General features: G+C 55.1%; 2 protein-coding genes across 2 annotated transcripts; one reads left to right on the top strand and one right to left on the bottom strand.

Moving 5' to 3' along the window:
* Positions 1-153: 153 nt before the first annotated feature.
* On the top strand, positions 154-8,373 carry LOC306958802 (low density lipoprotein receptor adapter protein 1-like; the record flags this gene model as incomplete). Its single annotated transcript, XM_079550390.1, has 7 exons — positions 154-238; positions 3,364-3,506; positions 4,010-4,122; positions 5,009-5,123; positions 5,507-5,579; positions 6,012-6,077; positions 8,210-8,373. The coding sequence occupies 7 exons, from the start codon at positions 154-156 to the stop codon at positions 8,371-8,373; spliced, it is 759 nt and encodes a 252-aa protein (XP_079406516.1).
* Positions 8,374-11,084: 2,711 nt separating this feature from the next.
* Positions 11,085-15,792, bottom strand: FNDC4 (fibronectin type III domain containing 4; the record flags this gene model as incomplete). Its single annotated transcript, XM_079550568.1, has 6 exons — positions 11,085-11,120; positions 11,722-11,855; positions 12,176-12,265; positions 12,564-12,768; positions 12,959-13,074; positions 15,720-15,792. 6 exons carry the CDS (start codon positions 15,790-15,792, stop codon positions 11,085-11,087), a joined length of 654 nt encoding a protein of 217 aa, XP_079406694.1.
* Between the last annotated feature and the right edge of the window lie 2,086 nt (positions 15,793-17,878).

The following is a 17,878-nucleotide window of genomic DNA, read 5'->3' as shown; positions in this document are numbered from 1 at the left end:
CCATTGCCTAGCAACCGCTGAGCCGGCACCACTGATGACGTCATCAACACGCGCGTCTGTACTATACAACGCCCCGCCCCCTTCCTGTTTCGGCATCTCCACTTCCGGTCCCGCCCCGTCCCAGTTCCGGCAGTTCTCAGCCTCGGCGGGGCCATGGAGGCGCTGCGGGCGGCGGGTCGCGCTGTGCTGCGGAGTCCGCGTCTCGCCCGGCACGGCCTGGGGCTCTGTCGGCGGCGCAGTGAGTGCGGGCCGGGAGCGGAGGGGAACCGAGGGTCGGTACAGGGCCGTGGGGCGGGAAGCATTGGTCTGGGCCCGGCTGGCCCTGGGACAAAGTGAGGTCCGTGGGCCCGGAGCCGGGCTGTGGCTGGGGGTGGGCTGCGGCCTCTGTGCGGCTGAAGTGGTGCTTAGAGCTTGGAGCCAGGTCCTGGGTGCCCCGTCCCTGGAGGTGTTCAAGGCCAGGTTGGATGGGGCCCTGGGCAGCCTGGGCTGCTATGAAATGGGGAGGTTGGTGGCCCTGCATGTGGCAGGGGGTTGGAGCTTCATGATCCTTGAGGTCCCTTCCAACCCTGGCCATTCTGTGGCATGGCCCGGAGGCGGGCTCCCTGGTAGCTGCAGCCTTATGTGCTATGCGGATGAGGTCGTCTGATTTCCCCGTGGATTCAGGATGCTTCAATTATGGGTCAGAGCTTTCTATAAGAGTAGCAGTAACGTTTTGGGAGTTAATCCCAGGAAGGAGGTAAAAAATAACCCCGAGAAGCATTATTTGAGTGTGAATGGCAGATGCATAGGTAATTCCCAGGGAGGGATTTCAATCTAGTGCTTCTAATGGTGTATAGAATAAAGAGAATCACAGAATGGCCTGTGTTAAAAAGGCCCACAATGCTCATCCAGTTCCAACCCCCTGCTGTGTGCAGGTCACCAACCAGCAGACCAGGCTGCCCAGAGCCACATCCAGCCTGGCCTTGAATGCCTGCAGGGCTGGGGCATCCACAGCCTCCTTGGGCAACCTGTTCCAGTGCCTCACCACCCTCTGGGGGAAAAACTTCCTCCTAATATCTAACCTAAACCTCCCCTGTCTCAGTTTAAAACCATTCCCCCTTGTCCTATCACTATCCACCCTCATAAACAGCCTTTCCCCTTCCTGTTTATATGCTCTAATTCTTTGGTCCTTGTCACTCCTCCTGTATGGGTGAATCCAGACCAACTGACTCCCAGTACCGTAACCCTTCTCATCCTATGCAACACAGGTGAGGCTGTACCTTGAGTGTTGTGTTCAGTTTTGGGCTCCTCACTACAAGAAAGACATTAAGGCCCTGGAACGCTTAGAGAGAATGGCAGTGAAACTGTGAGTGGTGTGGAGCACAAGCGTTATGGGGAGCAGCTGAGGAGGAGGCTCAAGAGAGATCTTATGCTTCTCTGTGTCTGAAAAGATGTAATGAGGTGGGGATTGACTTCTTCTCCTAGGTAACTGCTATATAACAGGAGGTGATCGCCTCGTGTTGTGCCAGGGGAGGTTCAGGTTGGGTGTTAGGAAACATTTCTTCTCAGGAAGAGCAGTGATGCAGTGGCACAGCTGCCCAGGGAGGTGGAGGGGTCACCAAACCTGGAGGTGTTCCAGAAGAGGGTAGATGTGGCAATGAGGGATGTGGTCAGTGGGCATGGTGGGGTGGGTTGGATGAGTGGGCTAGGTGGTCTTAGACGTCTTTTCCAGCCTCGGTGATTCTATGATGATTCTGCAATCTTCTCTGTCACCATCCTTCTGCTCTCTGAGATTTGAGGAGGTAAATGTGTACTCAATTCTGCTTCAGCTGTCCTTGAAAAGCATCCCCAGAGGAAGTACTTGGTATGAAAGAAGTGTTCCTTTGTGCATGGCACTGATCTCATAAACAGTTTTTGATGAGACTGAGCTTTGTGTTGGCTTTATCTGGTAGGAGCAGAGCTTGTAATGGATGCTTTTACAGTGCTTGTTTTTTGTGTCCTCTCTTAGTAACAGTAGTGCAAGGGCTCCTTCTTCTACCAGCACTTGCAGAATGTGAAGTAAATCAGTTTCTGAAGGAAGCTGAATGTTGCTGAGGGCCCTCTCTAGGGAATCTGAGGAGATTGAGGAGGTAATTGTCTACCTCTGCTCTCTTGAGACCCCACCAACAGTGCTGAGAACCCCAACATAAGGAAGATGTGGACCTGTTGGGGAACACCACGGGGATGCTCAGGGGGCTGGAACACCTCCCTGTGAGAACAGGCTGAGAGAGCTGGGTGTTCAGCCTGGAGAAGAGAAGGCTTGAGGTAGACCTCTTTGTTGCCTTTCTGTACCTGGAGGCCTACGGGACAGCTGAGGAGGGACTGTTTTAGTGAAGCACTGGCACAGGTTGCCCAAAGAGGTAGTGGAAGTCCCTGCAGACACCCAAGGTCAGGTTGGATGGGGCTCTGAGCACCTGATGTCCCTGTTCAGTGCAGAGAGTTGGGCTAGATAACCTTAAAAGGTCCCTTCAAGCTCAAACAGTTCTACGATCCTTTGTCAGAGGATGCAGTGACAGGGGGTAACAGCCTTAAACTAGAAAGGGAGATTTAGATTAGACATTAGGAAGAAATTCCTCACTAACGAGAGTAGTGTTTGAACAGATGCTCTTTGTCCTTTATTTTTTTTAATAGACTTAATATATAGATAGATATATAAATAGATTTAATAGTAATGCACATGGAGTTCTCTTCCCTCTGCTCGTTGGAATTCATCCATAAAGCACATTCTTCTGGAAGCTAGCTTGCACTCTTTAAATGCCAATCTGAGCTGTTCTGTAACACAAAGCCTATAGGATGATTGCTTCCCAGTCACCTCTGCTTCAGCTGTGAGTGCTGGCCATTCTGCCCCTTTCCTGGCTGCCTGCTGCTGCAGATAACAGCAGGTAATAGTTTGGCTTTGCTTGCAATGAGGCAGCTTGTGGATTTTGATCAGAGTGGGGCAGCAAATATTGCTGTTCTTGTGGTGTGGCAGCACCTGAAGTGGATGAGGTGAATGCAGTCCATAGCACGTGCTGCTTGCAGTGAAGGAGCTCAGGCCTGGAAATGTTAGGTTCTGATGGATAGCACTGAACACTGCAGATCTGAGGCTCTGTGAAGATATACAGGAGCTTACTGTCTTCGCTGGCAGAGCTGCTACCTCCAGGGCTAAGGGCTTCGAGGTTGAACTCTCCTTTCATTGTGTTCTTCCAAGATTGTCACAGAACCAGGAGAGTGCTATGGTGAGTGCATGTAGCAGCACTGCTGCTGGGACCACTGAAGCTGCAGTGAGGTGAGGTGGCTCTGCTGGGACTAGCCACAGGGCAGCTGGTACATGGTTTCTGCTGCTAAATCATTTTGTCTTCACAGAGCTTCCCGAGAGCTGGGCTGACATGCAGGAACCGCTGCTGGAGGGGATGTGCTTCACTCTGAAGTATCTAGGCATGACACTGGTAGAGAAACCCAAAGGAGAGGACATGGCAGCTGCTGCCATCCGCCGGATCGTCGCCACGGTGAGAGCCAGCTCTGTGCTGGGGTAGAGAAGAGCCAGTTTGGAGCTGGCAAGTAGACTTAGGAGGCATCGAGATGACAGTCCTTAGCTCTACCTAAGGACTGTGCTGTTCCCAAGAGGAGGGTGGCTTGCAAGTGACAGGCTGATCTCTACCTCTGGAGGAAGCTGTTTTTCTGCAGGACAGCCACTGTTGCTTGCTTCCACACAGCTGGGAGCAGAACTTTGTCCCTCTCTTCACAGAGAGGAGGGGGAGAACTGGGAGGGTGGAGTTCATCCTTTCATGGCAGTAGCATGAAGGTACTCCTGGGGTGTCCTACACAGGATGTGCCTATTCTCCTGGCTCTTGCTTTCCTGTCCCTTTAGCAGGAACCTCTGCAGCATGAGTCCAAGTGAGTGACATTCTGTACAGAATCTGGGGGGTGGCTGGCAGCAGGGTGTTGGTTTGAGCAGGGTTGAGGACCCTCAGTGGCTCTTCAAAGATGTCTGGTGTGTCTCCACTGCCAGGCACGAGTGGGAGCTCGCAAGTTCCAGAAGGTGATTCTGACAGTGTCTCCAAGGGGCATCTCACTGCAGGACGCCGACACGAAGGAGATGGTTGAGAACATCTCCATCTACAGGTGGGCACAGCATGAAGGAGGACTTGGGTAAGGGAGGTGATCCTAGATGATTCCATGATTCTGAGTGATCCCGAGCACCCAGTGGGATCTTGAGCAGCAGGGGTGGGCTGGGCCTTGTGCTGGCCCCCACAGCACTGCCTGGGTCTGAATGCATGCAGGGACCTGGGCAACTCTGTGTTCTTTGTCAGTATCTGGCCTTTTCTGTGGACTCTGCTTGTCTCTTCTGCATCCTGTGTTCAGCAGATTGGGGCTGATGGATAGAAGCAACTAGGGCAAGACTGCATGCCTACCTTTTTTTGCTGATGAAGGACCAGCCTTCTGGCTGCGGTGGCCTCAGTGTGCCTTGGTCTGCAGCTCACTTGAGCTGACTAAAGACAGTTTAAAGAGCTGTTTTCCTGTTTGTTTGTTCCCTCCTTACTGCTGCCAGTTGTACTTTAGCTGTGTGTTTGTGGGAAAGGAGCATGGCTGAATGCTGGTTGCTAGATGAGCAGCAGAGTCAGGATGTGTCCTTGGTGCAAAAGCTGGGACTCGGCACAAGAGCTGATACACCAAAGCAGAGCATCCTACTGCCTGGCCTCCAGCTGTGCTCTTGCTTTTCTATGCACCTTTTGGTTCAGTGCTTGAGTTCACACCTGGGCTTGAATAAGGCGTCAGAAGACCAAAGAGCACACTGAGCAGCACAAGTTGGGGATACCTGTGGATGTAGTGATCTCTTACTAGCTCTAGGTGTGAGGCAGCCTTTTGTCCTTTCTGGAGAGCTGGGCTGCAGGTTATCCAGGGCAGGTGAAAGTCTTGGGCTGTCTCTCCTGTTTGTTGGTGTGCTGAGAGCACAGCAGACCTGTGCTGGGTTTCCCTGTTGCTCTGAGCAGCTCCTCTCTGCCCATAGGATCTCCTACTGCACAACAGACAAGCTGCAGAACAAAGTCTTTGCTTATGTTGCTCAGAGCCAGGAGAGCGGGGCGCTGGAGTGCCATGCCTTCCTGTCACCCAAGAAGAAGATTGTAAGCACTTCTCTTTGGCTCTTGGCTCTTTGAGGTAAGGGTGGGTATGAAGCCCTTTCTTTTTCCCCTTCAGGGAAAGCAGACCCTTACTTCTGTGCCCCTATCTGGAAACAGAGCCAGGGAATGCACGTTTCCTCACATTGTATAGAGGTGGATGGTGAGCAACAGGAGGTTCTTCTGTCCCAGTTCCTCTGGGATCTCCTCTTGGGAAGGGTTGGCCCGTATAAACAGACTGGCAGAGCACTGAGCCTTGGCCTTCCACACGAACTTTGCACAGCAGATGTGACAAGGGAGGCCTGGAGCACCTCTGTTCTTGGGCAGCGCTATTGCTATGGCTTGGGGTGGAGATGGAAGTAGACATTTCCCCTCTTTTTTGCACGCAGGCCCAGGCTGTGACTCTGACGGTGGCCCAGGCCTTCCAAATGGCACTGGATCTCTGGGAAGCAGCAAATGCAGGTAGGAGGAATTTCTCTGACATTTCCCTCTGCCTAGTCCTGGAATTGGGGTCTACATTGCCAGATCCTGTTTTGGGCTGTATGGAGGAGAGGTGGCTTGCTGCTTGGGTGGTGAAATGCACCAACCAGGGCACTGTCTTTGCTGTTGTGCTCTCTGCTGCTTCCCCATGCGGGGAGCATGCCCTGTCTCTGGCTGGGGGTGTCCCTGCTATCCATGCTCAACTCCTCTGCACTGCTGAGCTATTGCACAGCTCAGGGCCCTGTGGGACCTGCCCTGAGCAGTGTCCCCCTCACCCTGCTCCCATGTTTGTTTGCACTGTCCCCCGAGCACAGCAGGGGCATCTGTCTCTTGCCCACAGTCCTGCCTGTTCACCCCCTGCTGAGCCTTGTTCAAGTTCCAGGCGCTAACTCTGCTGCTTTTGCCCTGTCCCAGGCTCTAGGCAGGAACAGCCCCTTCACCCTCCATGTGTCTTGGAGCGCAGTGAGCCCAGCAGAGCAAGTGAGCCAGCTCCCCCGGGGAGCCCTCCCTTCAGACACCAGTTTGGGGTACAGTATGTGCAAGTCTGGCCCGTGCCCAGGTCTGTCACACATTAGGGCAGGAGAAGAGTAACCCTTATGCAGCTCCCTCCTCCTGGTCTCTCGGGCTCCTGTTGGTGTCTGCACAGCCCCCCTTGTACGTGCGGGCCTGATGTGACAAGGAGCAGTCTGTGCTATGTCTGGCTCACAAGGCAGGAGTCTCAGGTGATCTTTGCTCTGGGAGCTCTGCTGTCAGGCCCAGCATTGCAGCAGCCAGCCCTGTTGCACAGGGAGCTGGGACCTGCTCTGCGTACTTGGTGCCATGGTTTGGGGTGAGACAGCCTCTCTCAAGGAGAGGAACCTTTGTCTGGTCATCATCTTGCCAGCCTGGGATAAGGCTCAGCCCTGCCCATCTGCACAGCACCCACTGAATGTCCAGAGCCAGTCACAGCATTTCTAGTGTTGCAAGTCTCTGTTGTCATTGTGTCCCTGCCCAGGAGCCTCTGAATGCTTGCTTCTTGACTTCGTGCTTCCAGCATTGACCCAGTCTGGCAGTGGTTGGGGCCATCGTTGCTTGCAGCGTGCTCCAGGTGGTTCTCTGCCTGGTCCTCCAGCTGGGACATGCTCACCCTGCTCCAGTCTCTAGGCAAAGGTGTGCTGTGTGCAGCAGCCATCTCAGCTTGGTGGCTCATCCCCAGTTCACGCCCTGTGTTTGGTGCTCTGCTGGCTTGGGGAATGTGAGGAGAACCTTGGTCTGTCTCTTCCCTTGTGTGGCTGTGTCTGAGCTCCAAGGATTTCATCAGCCCAGTACTGCAGGTGCCATTTTTCCCCTTCCTGCTTGTAGACGAGTCTTGTCCTTGTCATGCCTGGTGGGTGACTGTCTTGTGAAGGTGCTGGGGACAGCCCTGCTGCCCCAGAAGAGGCTCTGGGCATCCCAGTCTGGATCCTGGTAGAGACCTACTTTTCTGTTTGTTTGCTTGCTTGCTTGCAAGGAGGAGGAAGAGGAGGAGGAAGATGAAAACCTTGATGAAACTTTATCTGGGTAAGTGGTGAGCTGGTGCCTGTGTGTAAGGAGCACTCTCGTGAGCCCTGTCTTGATTCCTTCTCCGTGTCCCAAGCACGGGGTACTGCTGAAGCCATGAGTTTTGTGGGAGCTAGGATGAAATCTGTGGGGGAACTTCTGCTGTTTTCTCTGTCTCTGTCAGCTGAGGTTGGATGTATAGGAAGCTAAGGTATGAAGAGACAGATTTTGCAGTTCAACTCTTGCAGTGCGGGGTTGATACTTTCCCTGAGGACATGAGTACAAGAGAAATCACTGGGTATGTTTCTGCCACTCTTTGCTGAGGACAGCCTATCCAGATGTGCTTCCCATATTGAGCCCAGAGCTGGCCCTTTCCTTCCCCTGATTTCTGTGGGCATAGGCCAGGTTGGATGCTCACTCATGCTGATGGTGTGGACTAGGAGCTGGGACTGAGCTTGGGAGGAGGTCAGAAGTGGAGGATTAACCCATAGGTCTTTGCAGAAGTGCCTGTAGTGATGGGTTTGCTGAGCCTGTTCCATTTGGCTGTTCTCATGCACCTGTTAAGCCGGTGCCTGAGGGGTCCAGCAATGTCAGCAGGCTGAGAGTGCTCTAAGTAGGTGTCACCCGGGGATCAATGTGTGCAAAGTGTGAAGGTGTGTATGTGTCCTTTTGATGTGGCCACTTGTTCCTGGGCGATTCTTGATGGGAAGAGATGTGGCTTTGCAGTATCAGGGCAGGATGGCCTGGGGAAGGGGTTTGGTAGCGAGTAGGTTAGGGCCTTCAGCAGTCTGAGTGCCTAGTACTGCTGGGTCTGCACTGCCAGGGTCATGAGCGTGGGTCTCTCAGCAGGTGCTTGCTTGGAGATGATGGGTGCTCTGTTCTCTTCCAAAGCTGCATGGAGGAGCTGGGGAGGGGAGCCCATGGACCAACAGGTAAGCTCTCCCTCCGTATTGCTTTTCTACCTCCCCCAGCGTGGCCTCGGCAGAGGGAGGAGGCTGATGGCTCTTTTGGGAAGGTCTGCTTCCCCTTCCTGTACGTATTGGGTTCTAGCCACAAATGTTACGGACCAGATCTCCCTCCCTTTTGCTTTTCAGAGTCGGCACCTCCTGTGCCCAGAACGAGCTCATCTACTGCACAGCTGCCGCTGAGCTGGCCCCGCCTGGGGCAGCCCCCAGGCAGCCGGAAGGAGCCAGGAGGAGCTGGAGACCCCCCCACTGCTGGCCCTGGGACTGATTGCTCCAAGAACCCCCTGAGCTAAGCCACGTCTCTTCAGCAACTGAGCAGCCACTCAGGATTCACCCTGTGCCTGCACCCAGGCCACTCAGCAGCTGCCCTGCTCCCAGGCACAGGGGCTGTTGGCACCGCTGCTGTGCAGCGCGTGGACTGTAATGCCCACTCCTTGTCCTGCTGCCCACCTGCATGAACCGCCTCAAACTGCAGTTGCTCCCTGCTCCCCTTTAAGCCTGATGGACTGGTGTTCGTTGCTCTGCCTGCTGCTGGTGCAGGTATAGCCACCCCACGTGCTCTGAGCCTGCGGGATGTAGGTGGTGCACCTAGGGCTGTGCTGATCTGACTTTGCTCCTTGTAGTGGCAACAGGGAGCAGCTGAGGCCGAGCAGCTCGCTGGGCACAGGGCTTGCTCAGCAAATTGAAGGTGCATATGACCCTTGGGAAGCCATAGCTCTTGGCCTGGAGGGGTCTCGCCCCTGCAGTTCAGCCCTGCACCCTCCCACGAGTGAAGCGAGCTGTTTTTGAAAGGAAAGCTCTGCATTTGTAGGGAAATAAACTGAGGGTTGGTTTTGTTTTTTTATTTTTTTTATAGTTGTCCATTTGCTTTTGAGTGCTCAGCGGGGGCCTTGTGCAAGCGTGTGAAGTGCTGTGTCCACTGTGCTACCTGCAGGAAGGCATAGCTGGTGCTGTGCCCCTTGGGGGCTCCATGTGCACCAGCAAATGTTTGCACAGCAGGAGCTGACAGTGGACCCTGCAGAGGCCAGAGATGGCATAATGTCCCATGTGTCAGCAGCTCTCTACCCATTTCAACCTTCTGCCTGCTCTGCTGCTGCTGTCCTGCTGCACTTGGTCTCTGGTGTGGAGGCATGGCCAGCAGGCTGCCTGGTTTCTCCAGCCAGGTTTGCAGCTGATTGCTATTCTTGCTGTGAATTACTCTGCTTCACCATCTCCTGCCACTGGGGAAGGCAGTGGGCTGTACCTGTTGCCTGGGAGCTGTCAGACTCCAGGCAGTGCAAGTGCCTCCTTCTCCCTGAGACATGAGGTTGCTGCAGTGTGCCTCTGCTGATGCTGCAGCCCCGTGTGACTTCTTGCAGGACTTGGTGGGTGTCAGGTCTGCAGCTAATCCTGGGTTTTACCAGCTGCTGCAGTGAGTATCTTCCAGCTCCTTGTGTCAGCCCAGAACAGTTGCTGTGCCTGCTATGTATAACATGAGAGACATTGTGTTCCTTTTTCATTTGGCCACAGCTTTTGTATTCTGCTCTCTTCACCTGATGGGGAGAAGCACAGCCTCCTGCCAGCAGCCTGCTGAGCCCTGGCATCATCTTCCTTCAGCAGCTGCATGTCATACAGCATGACAGGCCAGCCTGCAGCGCTGGTACTCTCTCAAAGGCCAGAAAGAAGTGCAGGATAGCCTTTGGGGACCTGCTGCAGAGCACGTGCTATCAAGAACAGGACCATACACAGGAGTGCAAGAAGCGATTAGACGTGTGTGCCCCTCTTTCTCCCCCCACACCTGCAATACTGCAAGGACAATGCTGCTTTTGAGCCAGGATGCTTTTATTGAAAAGACCCCGCCACAGGGAGTTGCTTACCCTGTCCCTTCCCAATCCAGTCCTGCAGCAGGAGCTGAACAGCACCTGGAAGTGAGAGTCCTGAAAGTGCTTTGCTGGGAGGTTTATTCCTGGAAGACGCTGGATCCTGTGATGCTTGAGTCCAGGGCTGCAGAGCCAGCGCCTGGCTCGGTGACCAGCCACAGAGCAGAGCACGGAGGGAAGAGCAGCAGCCAGGGCACCAGGCACGGCCTCTGTGGCAGCAGGGCTCCTTGTGTCACCCTGCATCCCCTGCCTCTGGCACGAGAACATCGCTGGCCCAGACCTCATCCTCGGACACAGCACGCATCCCACCAATCCAGCCAGGCTGGCTGCATTATGCATGCAGTGCACACTCACAGTGAGCCCTGACGGAGAAGTGGTAGAGCCACAGCAGTGTGCTGGCCAGACCCATTCCCATTGCTCTGTGAGCCTCGCTTCACCCATGGCACTGACGCTCCCTGCCCTGCTGCAGCCCAGCCAGGCACTGCAGCAGCACTAACTCCTCAAGCTCTCATTTGTGTTTTTGTCCCCTGTGCCAGGGCGAGGCGTGGGAAGCCCCTCACTGCAATGATGGGGTGCAGTGGGCCCCATCCTCCAGCAGGGACTCGCTCTCACAGCCCAGCCCCCCTGCCTCCTTGCCTTGACCTCACTGGCAGCTCTGGGGCCAGCACCTGCACTGCGCCCTCCCATCAGCCTCGGAGCCAGAAAGGTGCAAATCCTTCCCCCCCAGCACAGCAGAGAGAGCCAGGTCTGCCCCAGAACATCTCCTCGGCAGGAGTCTGGTGCCACACAGCTGCACCACAGCCTCTGGCCAAGCCTGGGCTCTGGGATGCTGCCTCCCACCGGGGCTGTGTGCAGGACAGGGCAGCAGCCCCTCTGCTCCCCCACAGGCTGGTGGCATACCCCCACTCCATCGCTCAGCTCCACACTCCTTAGCGGCAGGGAAGCGGGGCCAGGCATACATGCACGGCCGGGAGCCAACTCCATGCACATCCCCAGACAGGTGCCCTTGGGAAAGCGTAAGTTCGGATACGTGGATCTTCGCATGCAGAGTTCCAGGCTGGCTGCCTGGTGCTGCCTCCTCTTCCAAGGCCTGTTTTAGCTCTGACGTGATGCCCAGGAGCCCAGATACAGAGCTGGTGCTGCACTTACACCTCGATTATATTGACAGAGGGAGACTTCTTCTATGGGAGAAAAAAAACCACATTTTGAGGCTACGCTTTATGGAGATCTTGGGATGGGAAATCTGGAGGAGGAAAGAGAACTTGGCCCTCAAAGTCCTGGAAACCAAGGAGACATAATCAGGCCAGTGGGCAACATGAATGGAGTTTGCACGATGAATAGAGACGGCAGATGAGACCCAAGGGAAAAAACTACTGCAACATCCCATTAGAGCATGTTCTGTCAGAGTTATAAATCAGTCTTTGTTGAGTAACAAAGAACAAGTCAGGCGCTGACCTCTCTGAGATGCAAAAGAGGTGTAGCCTCTGTGTGGGGTGGTGATGGGGCATGCACTGGCTGTGCAGCGAGAGGACAGCTACCATCCTGCAGTATTGGAGCCATCCCAGCAGAGGTGTCCTGCCATTACGATGGGTGTTTCTCCTGCACTCACACATGGGGCACACAGACTGCCCCAGGGCTCACTGCTAGTCCTCGGCTTTTGGGGTGAGGACACAAACTGGGGTGTTTTCTATTTCTGGAGAGAGGAAGAACCTCTAAGAAGAACCAGCCACTAAGGCACAGCAGATGTTACATGCCAGCCCTTCTGTCAGCCCTCCCCCTCACCTTGCTCCGCAGCAGTCCTCCAGAGGGTCGCTCTGGAGTGCTGTGCTCCGAGGATGGCTTCGTCTTCTCCTTGTTGTTGTTGGAGTCGTTGTCCTTGATGATGTCATACTGTCTGCAGAAGAGGGCGATCACAGCTGCAGAAAGAGGAGGGATGAAGGACTCCCTCGGGGCTGCCCCCTTCTCCCCTCCCCATTGTCACAGTGGGAGAGCAGCCAGGCCCAGGGGTTGGGGTGATGGTTGGACTTGATGACCTTAGGAGGTCTTTTCCAGCCTTAACGATTCTATGAAAATGGAACCAGAAGCATCTGGAAGAACCAGTGCCAATGGTCTTGCAAGGAAGGAGGATGCCAGGACCATGCCAGCATTCCTCTGCACTCTCTGAGCCCCATCCTCTCTGTGGACCCAAGACTGTGCCTCTGTCCCAGCCTGCTGGAATGCTGTTAGTGGCACTCACCTGCCCACATGAGCAGCACGGCCACGATGATGATGATCTCTCCTGTCTGCAGTTGCCTGTCTTTATCCAGCCCTTCCATGGTGATGTCACCTGTGGAGAAGAGCAGCCGGCCAGGGCTGGCACTGATCACCCTCCCAGCAGAACCCACCTCATAACCAGCATCATTCAAGGATCTGAGGAGCTACACAGAGAGGCCCACTTCCCCATGACAAACAAATATTGACTGGGAACAAGGCATGCAGCCTATGGCTTTCCATAAAGACCCACGCTGCACATCATCTCTCTTGGATTCACGGTCAGCATTTAGGCAACCCCAGGCAACAGGCACAGCGTGGCTGCGAAGTGGAAAGGAGACGGCCCCACGAGTGGCACTTGGGCAATGCCTCACCTTGGTTGGAGCTGTTGGAGGGGAGGCGGTCGGTCTCCTTCAGAGTCCGGAAGTGGACGCGCTTGCTGGCCTGACTTTCCCCATAGAGGCCGATGCTCTGCACCTGGATGATGTAGTCGGCATCTTCTGCCAGGTCCCACAGCACGCAGGCCCGGTTGGTGGTGTTCACCTCCCGGATGAAGCGCTGCATCTGACCATCCTGCCGCTGCCAGAGTGAAGAGCTGTCATCCCCCAGGGAGTTGATCCCAGCTGCACCCTGCCTGCAGGGCTCTGCTGAGTGCAGTGCCCTCACTCCTCCCTTCCCAGGCAATCCTCCACCCCTGGGGTGGGCCGGCACCTCGCTCCGCAGCATCTCTGTGCGGCCAGAGGGACCCCCGGGGACACGGCCTGGGTACCTGCTGTAGGATGGCATAGCCGATGACCACGTCTCCTTCTGGCACATCCCAAGAGACGGTGGCAGAATTCGCCTTCAGCTGTGTCACAGTCACATTGACGGGGGATGGCGGCCTGTCTGGGTGAGCAGGGGTGGATCGATGGGAGAGAAGCAAAAGACCTGTCAGAAAAGGCACTCGTCCCTCCCTTTCCCTCCAACCACGGGGGTTTTCTCCAGCATTCGCCCACTGCAGCTCAGATTTTCATTTATTGGAAAGTATCCTGCAGAGTCGCAGCAGGGTTGCCTGGCATGGCATGCTGCTGCTCAGCCCAGACACAGCAGCTTCTTGGTAGTAGAGTCCCACGCTTCTGTGGGGCTCTGAGTCCAAACAAGCCCTACATTAATGCAGCACTTCAACCACAACTGTGACGGTGAAACGAGGATCCTCCAATCTCTGGGGCTGCCCTGTGCATGTGCACATCATGAATGCCTGGCACACCACCCAGGGCTGCGTAGGAAGCAGCACAGACACAGTATTTATATATCAACTGTGACAGAAAAATGGGGCAGCTTGGAATAAACACACTACGGAGCTCTGCCTGGGCACCTCATCTGCCTGGTGCTGCTCCCTGCCCCAAACTGGGGAGGAAAGCCCAGTGCAGAGGGCAGAGCTGACTTTGACAGTGCAATGCCATCAGCTGAAAAGCCGACAGCAACACTGAGCCACTGCCATCCTTTGGATTGACCCACGGGCTGCACCACTGCTGCTGTTTTGTCATTTCAGCCCCTGGAACTACTGAGGTCTGAACTGGACAGCACATGCTCAAACTCTTCAGGGACACGGCTCAGGATTCAGCACGAGCCATGGGCCATTCCCAACACATAGCCCTGATGTGCTCTACGCTCTTTGGAACGTGTGAGCTCAGTGCTAAGGATGTGGCCACATCCTGCTGCCATTTGGCCTCAGGCCGAGAACAAGACCTGATGCTTCATCACAATAATAAATTAGGTGGACTTTTACATCTAACAGAATGAAGGAAGGTCTGCACATGCCCGACGTATTTGCAGAGAAATTAAAGGTCTGACATGTCAGCAATGCAAGAGTCTACGTATGCAACCTGCAGAATTTTCTAGGTTCTGCAGAAAGACAGCATGGCCCAGCCCAGCTTCATGCTGGGGATGCTGAGACGTGGCACTGAGTCACTACAGTTTGAGAGCAAGGTCACTGCAATGATCCATGATCCACGCTACTGGGTCCACGTGGACTGGGACAAGTCACTTGGTTGGTTTGCTGCAGAGAACATACGATGAGCATGTGGGATTTGCACACTTAGCAGGAAGAGTGAGGACAGAAAGAGTCAGCTGTTGGAACCAGATAATGCGATGAGAGGTAATGGCCTCTGCCCAGGGGGCGGTGGGGTCACCATCCCTGGAAGTGTTCCAGAACCGTGGGGATGTGGTCATGGTGGGGTGGGCTGGGGTTGGACTTTGGGATGTGAGAGGTCTTTTCCAACCTGAATGATTTTGTGACTCTACGAGTTCACTCTGGAAACACGGAGACAATGTTAAACCCCAAGGATACACAAGATGAATGTCAGTGGAACAAGACCTCCAAAGGAGAGCTCTCACCACAGGAAGATCCCCACATTAAACCTATGTTCTCCAGTCAGTTAGATCTTAGGAGGAAGTTTTTCCCCCAGAGGGTGGTGAGGCACTGGAACAGGTTGCCCAAGGAGGCTGTAGATGCCCCATCCCTGCAGGCATTCAAGGCCAGGCTGGATGTGGCTCTGGGCAGCCTGGGCTGCTGGTTGGTGACCTGCACACAGCAGGGGGTTGGAACCAGACGATTGTTGAGGTCCTTTTCAACCCAGGCCATTCTATGATTTCTATTTCTATAAAGATCTGAGTGGGCTTTTCAGGGCTGCAAAACCTTTGCACTCTGATATGACTCTAGAAAACACCTAACACCAAGCTCTTCTAAGACTGCTGGGCTCTGTGGCATGCCATTCCCAGAGTTCAGCCCCACACACTGCATCCAGCGCTAATGATCCTGCATCATTTATAAGCTATTCAACTTCACTTCTGATTAAAACCCTATTAAAGAATGGGGCAGCATCACAAAAAGAGGCTGATGGCCTGGAGCACCCTTTCCTGTTACCATGGAGGTGTTGGACAGATGCACCTCAGTAGCAGCACTGGTGGACGTGGCTGGGCACAGGGATGGGGCACAGCCCCACACGCTCTCTCCCCGTCCTGCTGTGCCTCTGGAGGAGGACCTGTGCCCTTGGCACTGCTGCTCAAGGGCACAGATGTTGGTCCAAGCCATCCATCCCTGCGGCAGGGCAGCCAGCCTCACTCCATACACCTGAAGATGAGGGGTCACTTTTTAACTGCATTTCTTCCCAAATGCCGCGGGCCCCGGAGTTCCCGTTGTGCAACGAGGCTGCCAGGGGACAACAGGGGACGGACACCGGGCCGAGCTCAGAATGAAGCAGCCCATTCCGCCGTGACGGGTTGCCAGGACGTAGCAATGCAGAATGGGCCAACAGACGGCGGCAGGCATCGCCATGGAGGTGAGTCGGGGAAGGAAGGAGAGCAGCGCCCGGCTTAAAGCGCATCACCTCAGTCTGAACCGACAGCAGCGCGGGGACAGCCGAAAGGATGCAGGCACGGCAGCTCACGGGGAACAGCTCCCGGGACAGCCCCGGGGCATCGCTGTCTGCCACACCCGTCCCATCCCCATCCCCATCCCCATCTCCATCCCGTCCCCCGGCAGCACTTACTGGCTCGCACCAGGCACAGATCGCAGCTGAAGAGCACCAGCACGGGGTTAAGGTACGCCGAGAAGCGGGCCATGGCGGCGGGGCCGGCCCCGGACCGCAGCCCTGCCCCGGGCGGCAGCCCTGGCACCGGCCCGCTCCCTGCGCCGGGTGACGGAGCGGGGCAGAGCCCCGACCGCAGCGCGGGGGTGTCGGGGCGGGACGGTCCTCCCTTCTTCCCTCCTTCCCTCCCTCCCTTCCCGGCCCGGCTCCGCCCCGCAACCCCGAGCGACACCGCAGCGCCCTCCGCCGTCGTTCCCCGGTTCTCAAATCTTCGTGTCTTTGGTTGCCCCGATCCGAACGCGGTGCTTTGCTCCTCTGGCCTCGTTCAACCTCGTTAGCGTCCCGTGGGCCCGCTGCCCGAGCGTGTCCCATCCCAATGCTGACCCCTATGGGGACGCCGCTCGTCCACCCGGATGGACACAGAGCCTCCCGCTGCGACCAATCCCTTATCTACAGCCTTCAAATCCACATCTCTTCTGTGCAGAGATAAGGACATGGTGCAGGACCACAGAATCACAGAATGGCCAGAGTTGGAAGGGAGCTCAAGGATCATGAAGCTCCAACCCCCCTGCCACATGCAGGGCCACCAACCTCCCCAATTAATATTAGACTGGGCTGTCCAGGGCCCCATCCAACCTGGCCTTGAATACCTCCAGGGATGGACGGGGCATCCACAACCTCTCTGGGCAGCCAACATCTACAGGCCAACATCCGAGGCCGTGCACAATGCCAGGCAGAGGACATCAGTTGCCCTCCCTCTGTCATTGATGCTGTCACTCCATCGTATCCCAGCACAGAGGTGTAGTTCCATAGCTCTCCCTTTGTCCCTTTCTTCAAAATTGGAGTGATGTTATCCCCACAGTGCTGCAGCCTGTGTCAGCTGTGTTCCATTCCCTGCCTGGCAGGAGAGGCACTGTATGCCCAGCTGGGCCCAATAACACCACCAGTCGTGACCCCAATGGGGCTCTGCCCAGCCATTCCCCTCACCTGTCTGCATTTGGTATCATAGAATCACAGCACGGTTGGGACGGAAGGACCTCACAGCCTCACTCCTGCCTCCAAAAGAGCAGTGCTGCAGCGGCACAGCTGCCCAGGGAGTGGGGGGGTCACCTTCCCTGGAGGTGTTCCAGAACTGTGGGGATGCAGCACTGTGGTCGGTGGGCATGGTGGGATGGGCTGGAGCTGGACTTGGGGATCGGAGAGGTCTTTTCCAACCTGAACAAGTCTATGATTCAAATATGTGGCTCAGCTCCATCACCAGGTGGTAGATAGCAACCCTTTGAGATTATAATCTTTATGAAACGTGAAGTCCTTCTGCTAGTCACTAATAACTCCTGATCTCCTTTTTTTTTTGTTCATTTGGAGATGGTAATTTTTTACCATAATTGGCTTGGGGGATGTTCAGTGCTGCCCAAGAACAGACATCAATACTTTTTATTATCGTAGGGTACGGTGAAGCCAAGAATTTTGCTATGCAATTATGTGCAATGTGAAAAGTAATTTATTCTGTTGGGTTTAGACCAGCTGCCCAATTACTTCTTTTGGTGCTTCCCAGTTTCTATTGTAAGAGAGAGCTAATGGTTATTCTCTATGCGTGCACACTGCACCATTTGTGTCACGGTGGATCCTTACCATATTTCCTAGCCGATCATTTTTTAAAGATGGGACAACCGCACAGCATAAGGTGTTTGAGACGTGGATGCCCTGTTTGTTGATCCAGTGGTATGAGAATCCCTGACGAATAATGTTACCACTCACCCCTTCCCAGATTGTTTCATAGAAACATAGAATGGTTGGAGTTGGAAGACACCCTTTAAAGGCCACCTGGTCCAACTCCCTGCAATGAACAGGGACACCCACAGCTCCCTCAGTGCTCAGAGCTCCATCCAGCCTGACCTCAGCTGTCTGCAGGGACATCCACCACGCCTCTGGGTAACCTGTACCGATGCCTCACCACCATAGGGAGGTTTAGGTTGGATCTTAGGAGGAAGTTTTTCCCCCAGAGGGTGGTGAGGCACTGGAACAGGTTGCCCAAGGAGGCTGTGGATGCCCCATCCCTGCAGGCATTCAAGGCCAGGCTGGATGTGGCTCTGGGCAGCCTGGGCTGCTGGTTGGTGACC

Source organism: Tetrao urogallus (genome assembly GCF_951394365.1).
Source record: "Tetrao urogallus genome assembly, chromosome: 2".
NCBI classification, from domain to species: domain Eukaryota; kingdom Metazoa; phylum Chordata; class Aves; order Galliformes; family Phasianidae; genus Tetrao; species Tetrao urogallus.
This window is presented reverse-complemented; position numbering and strand designations above follow the sequence as displayed.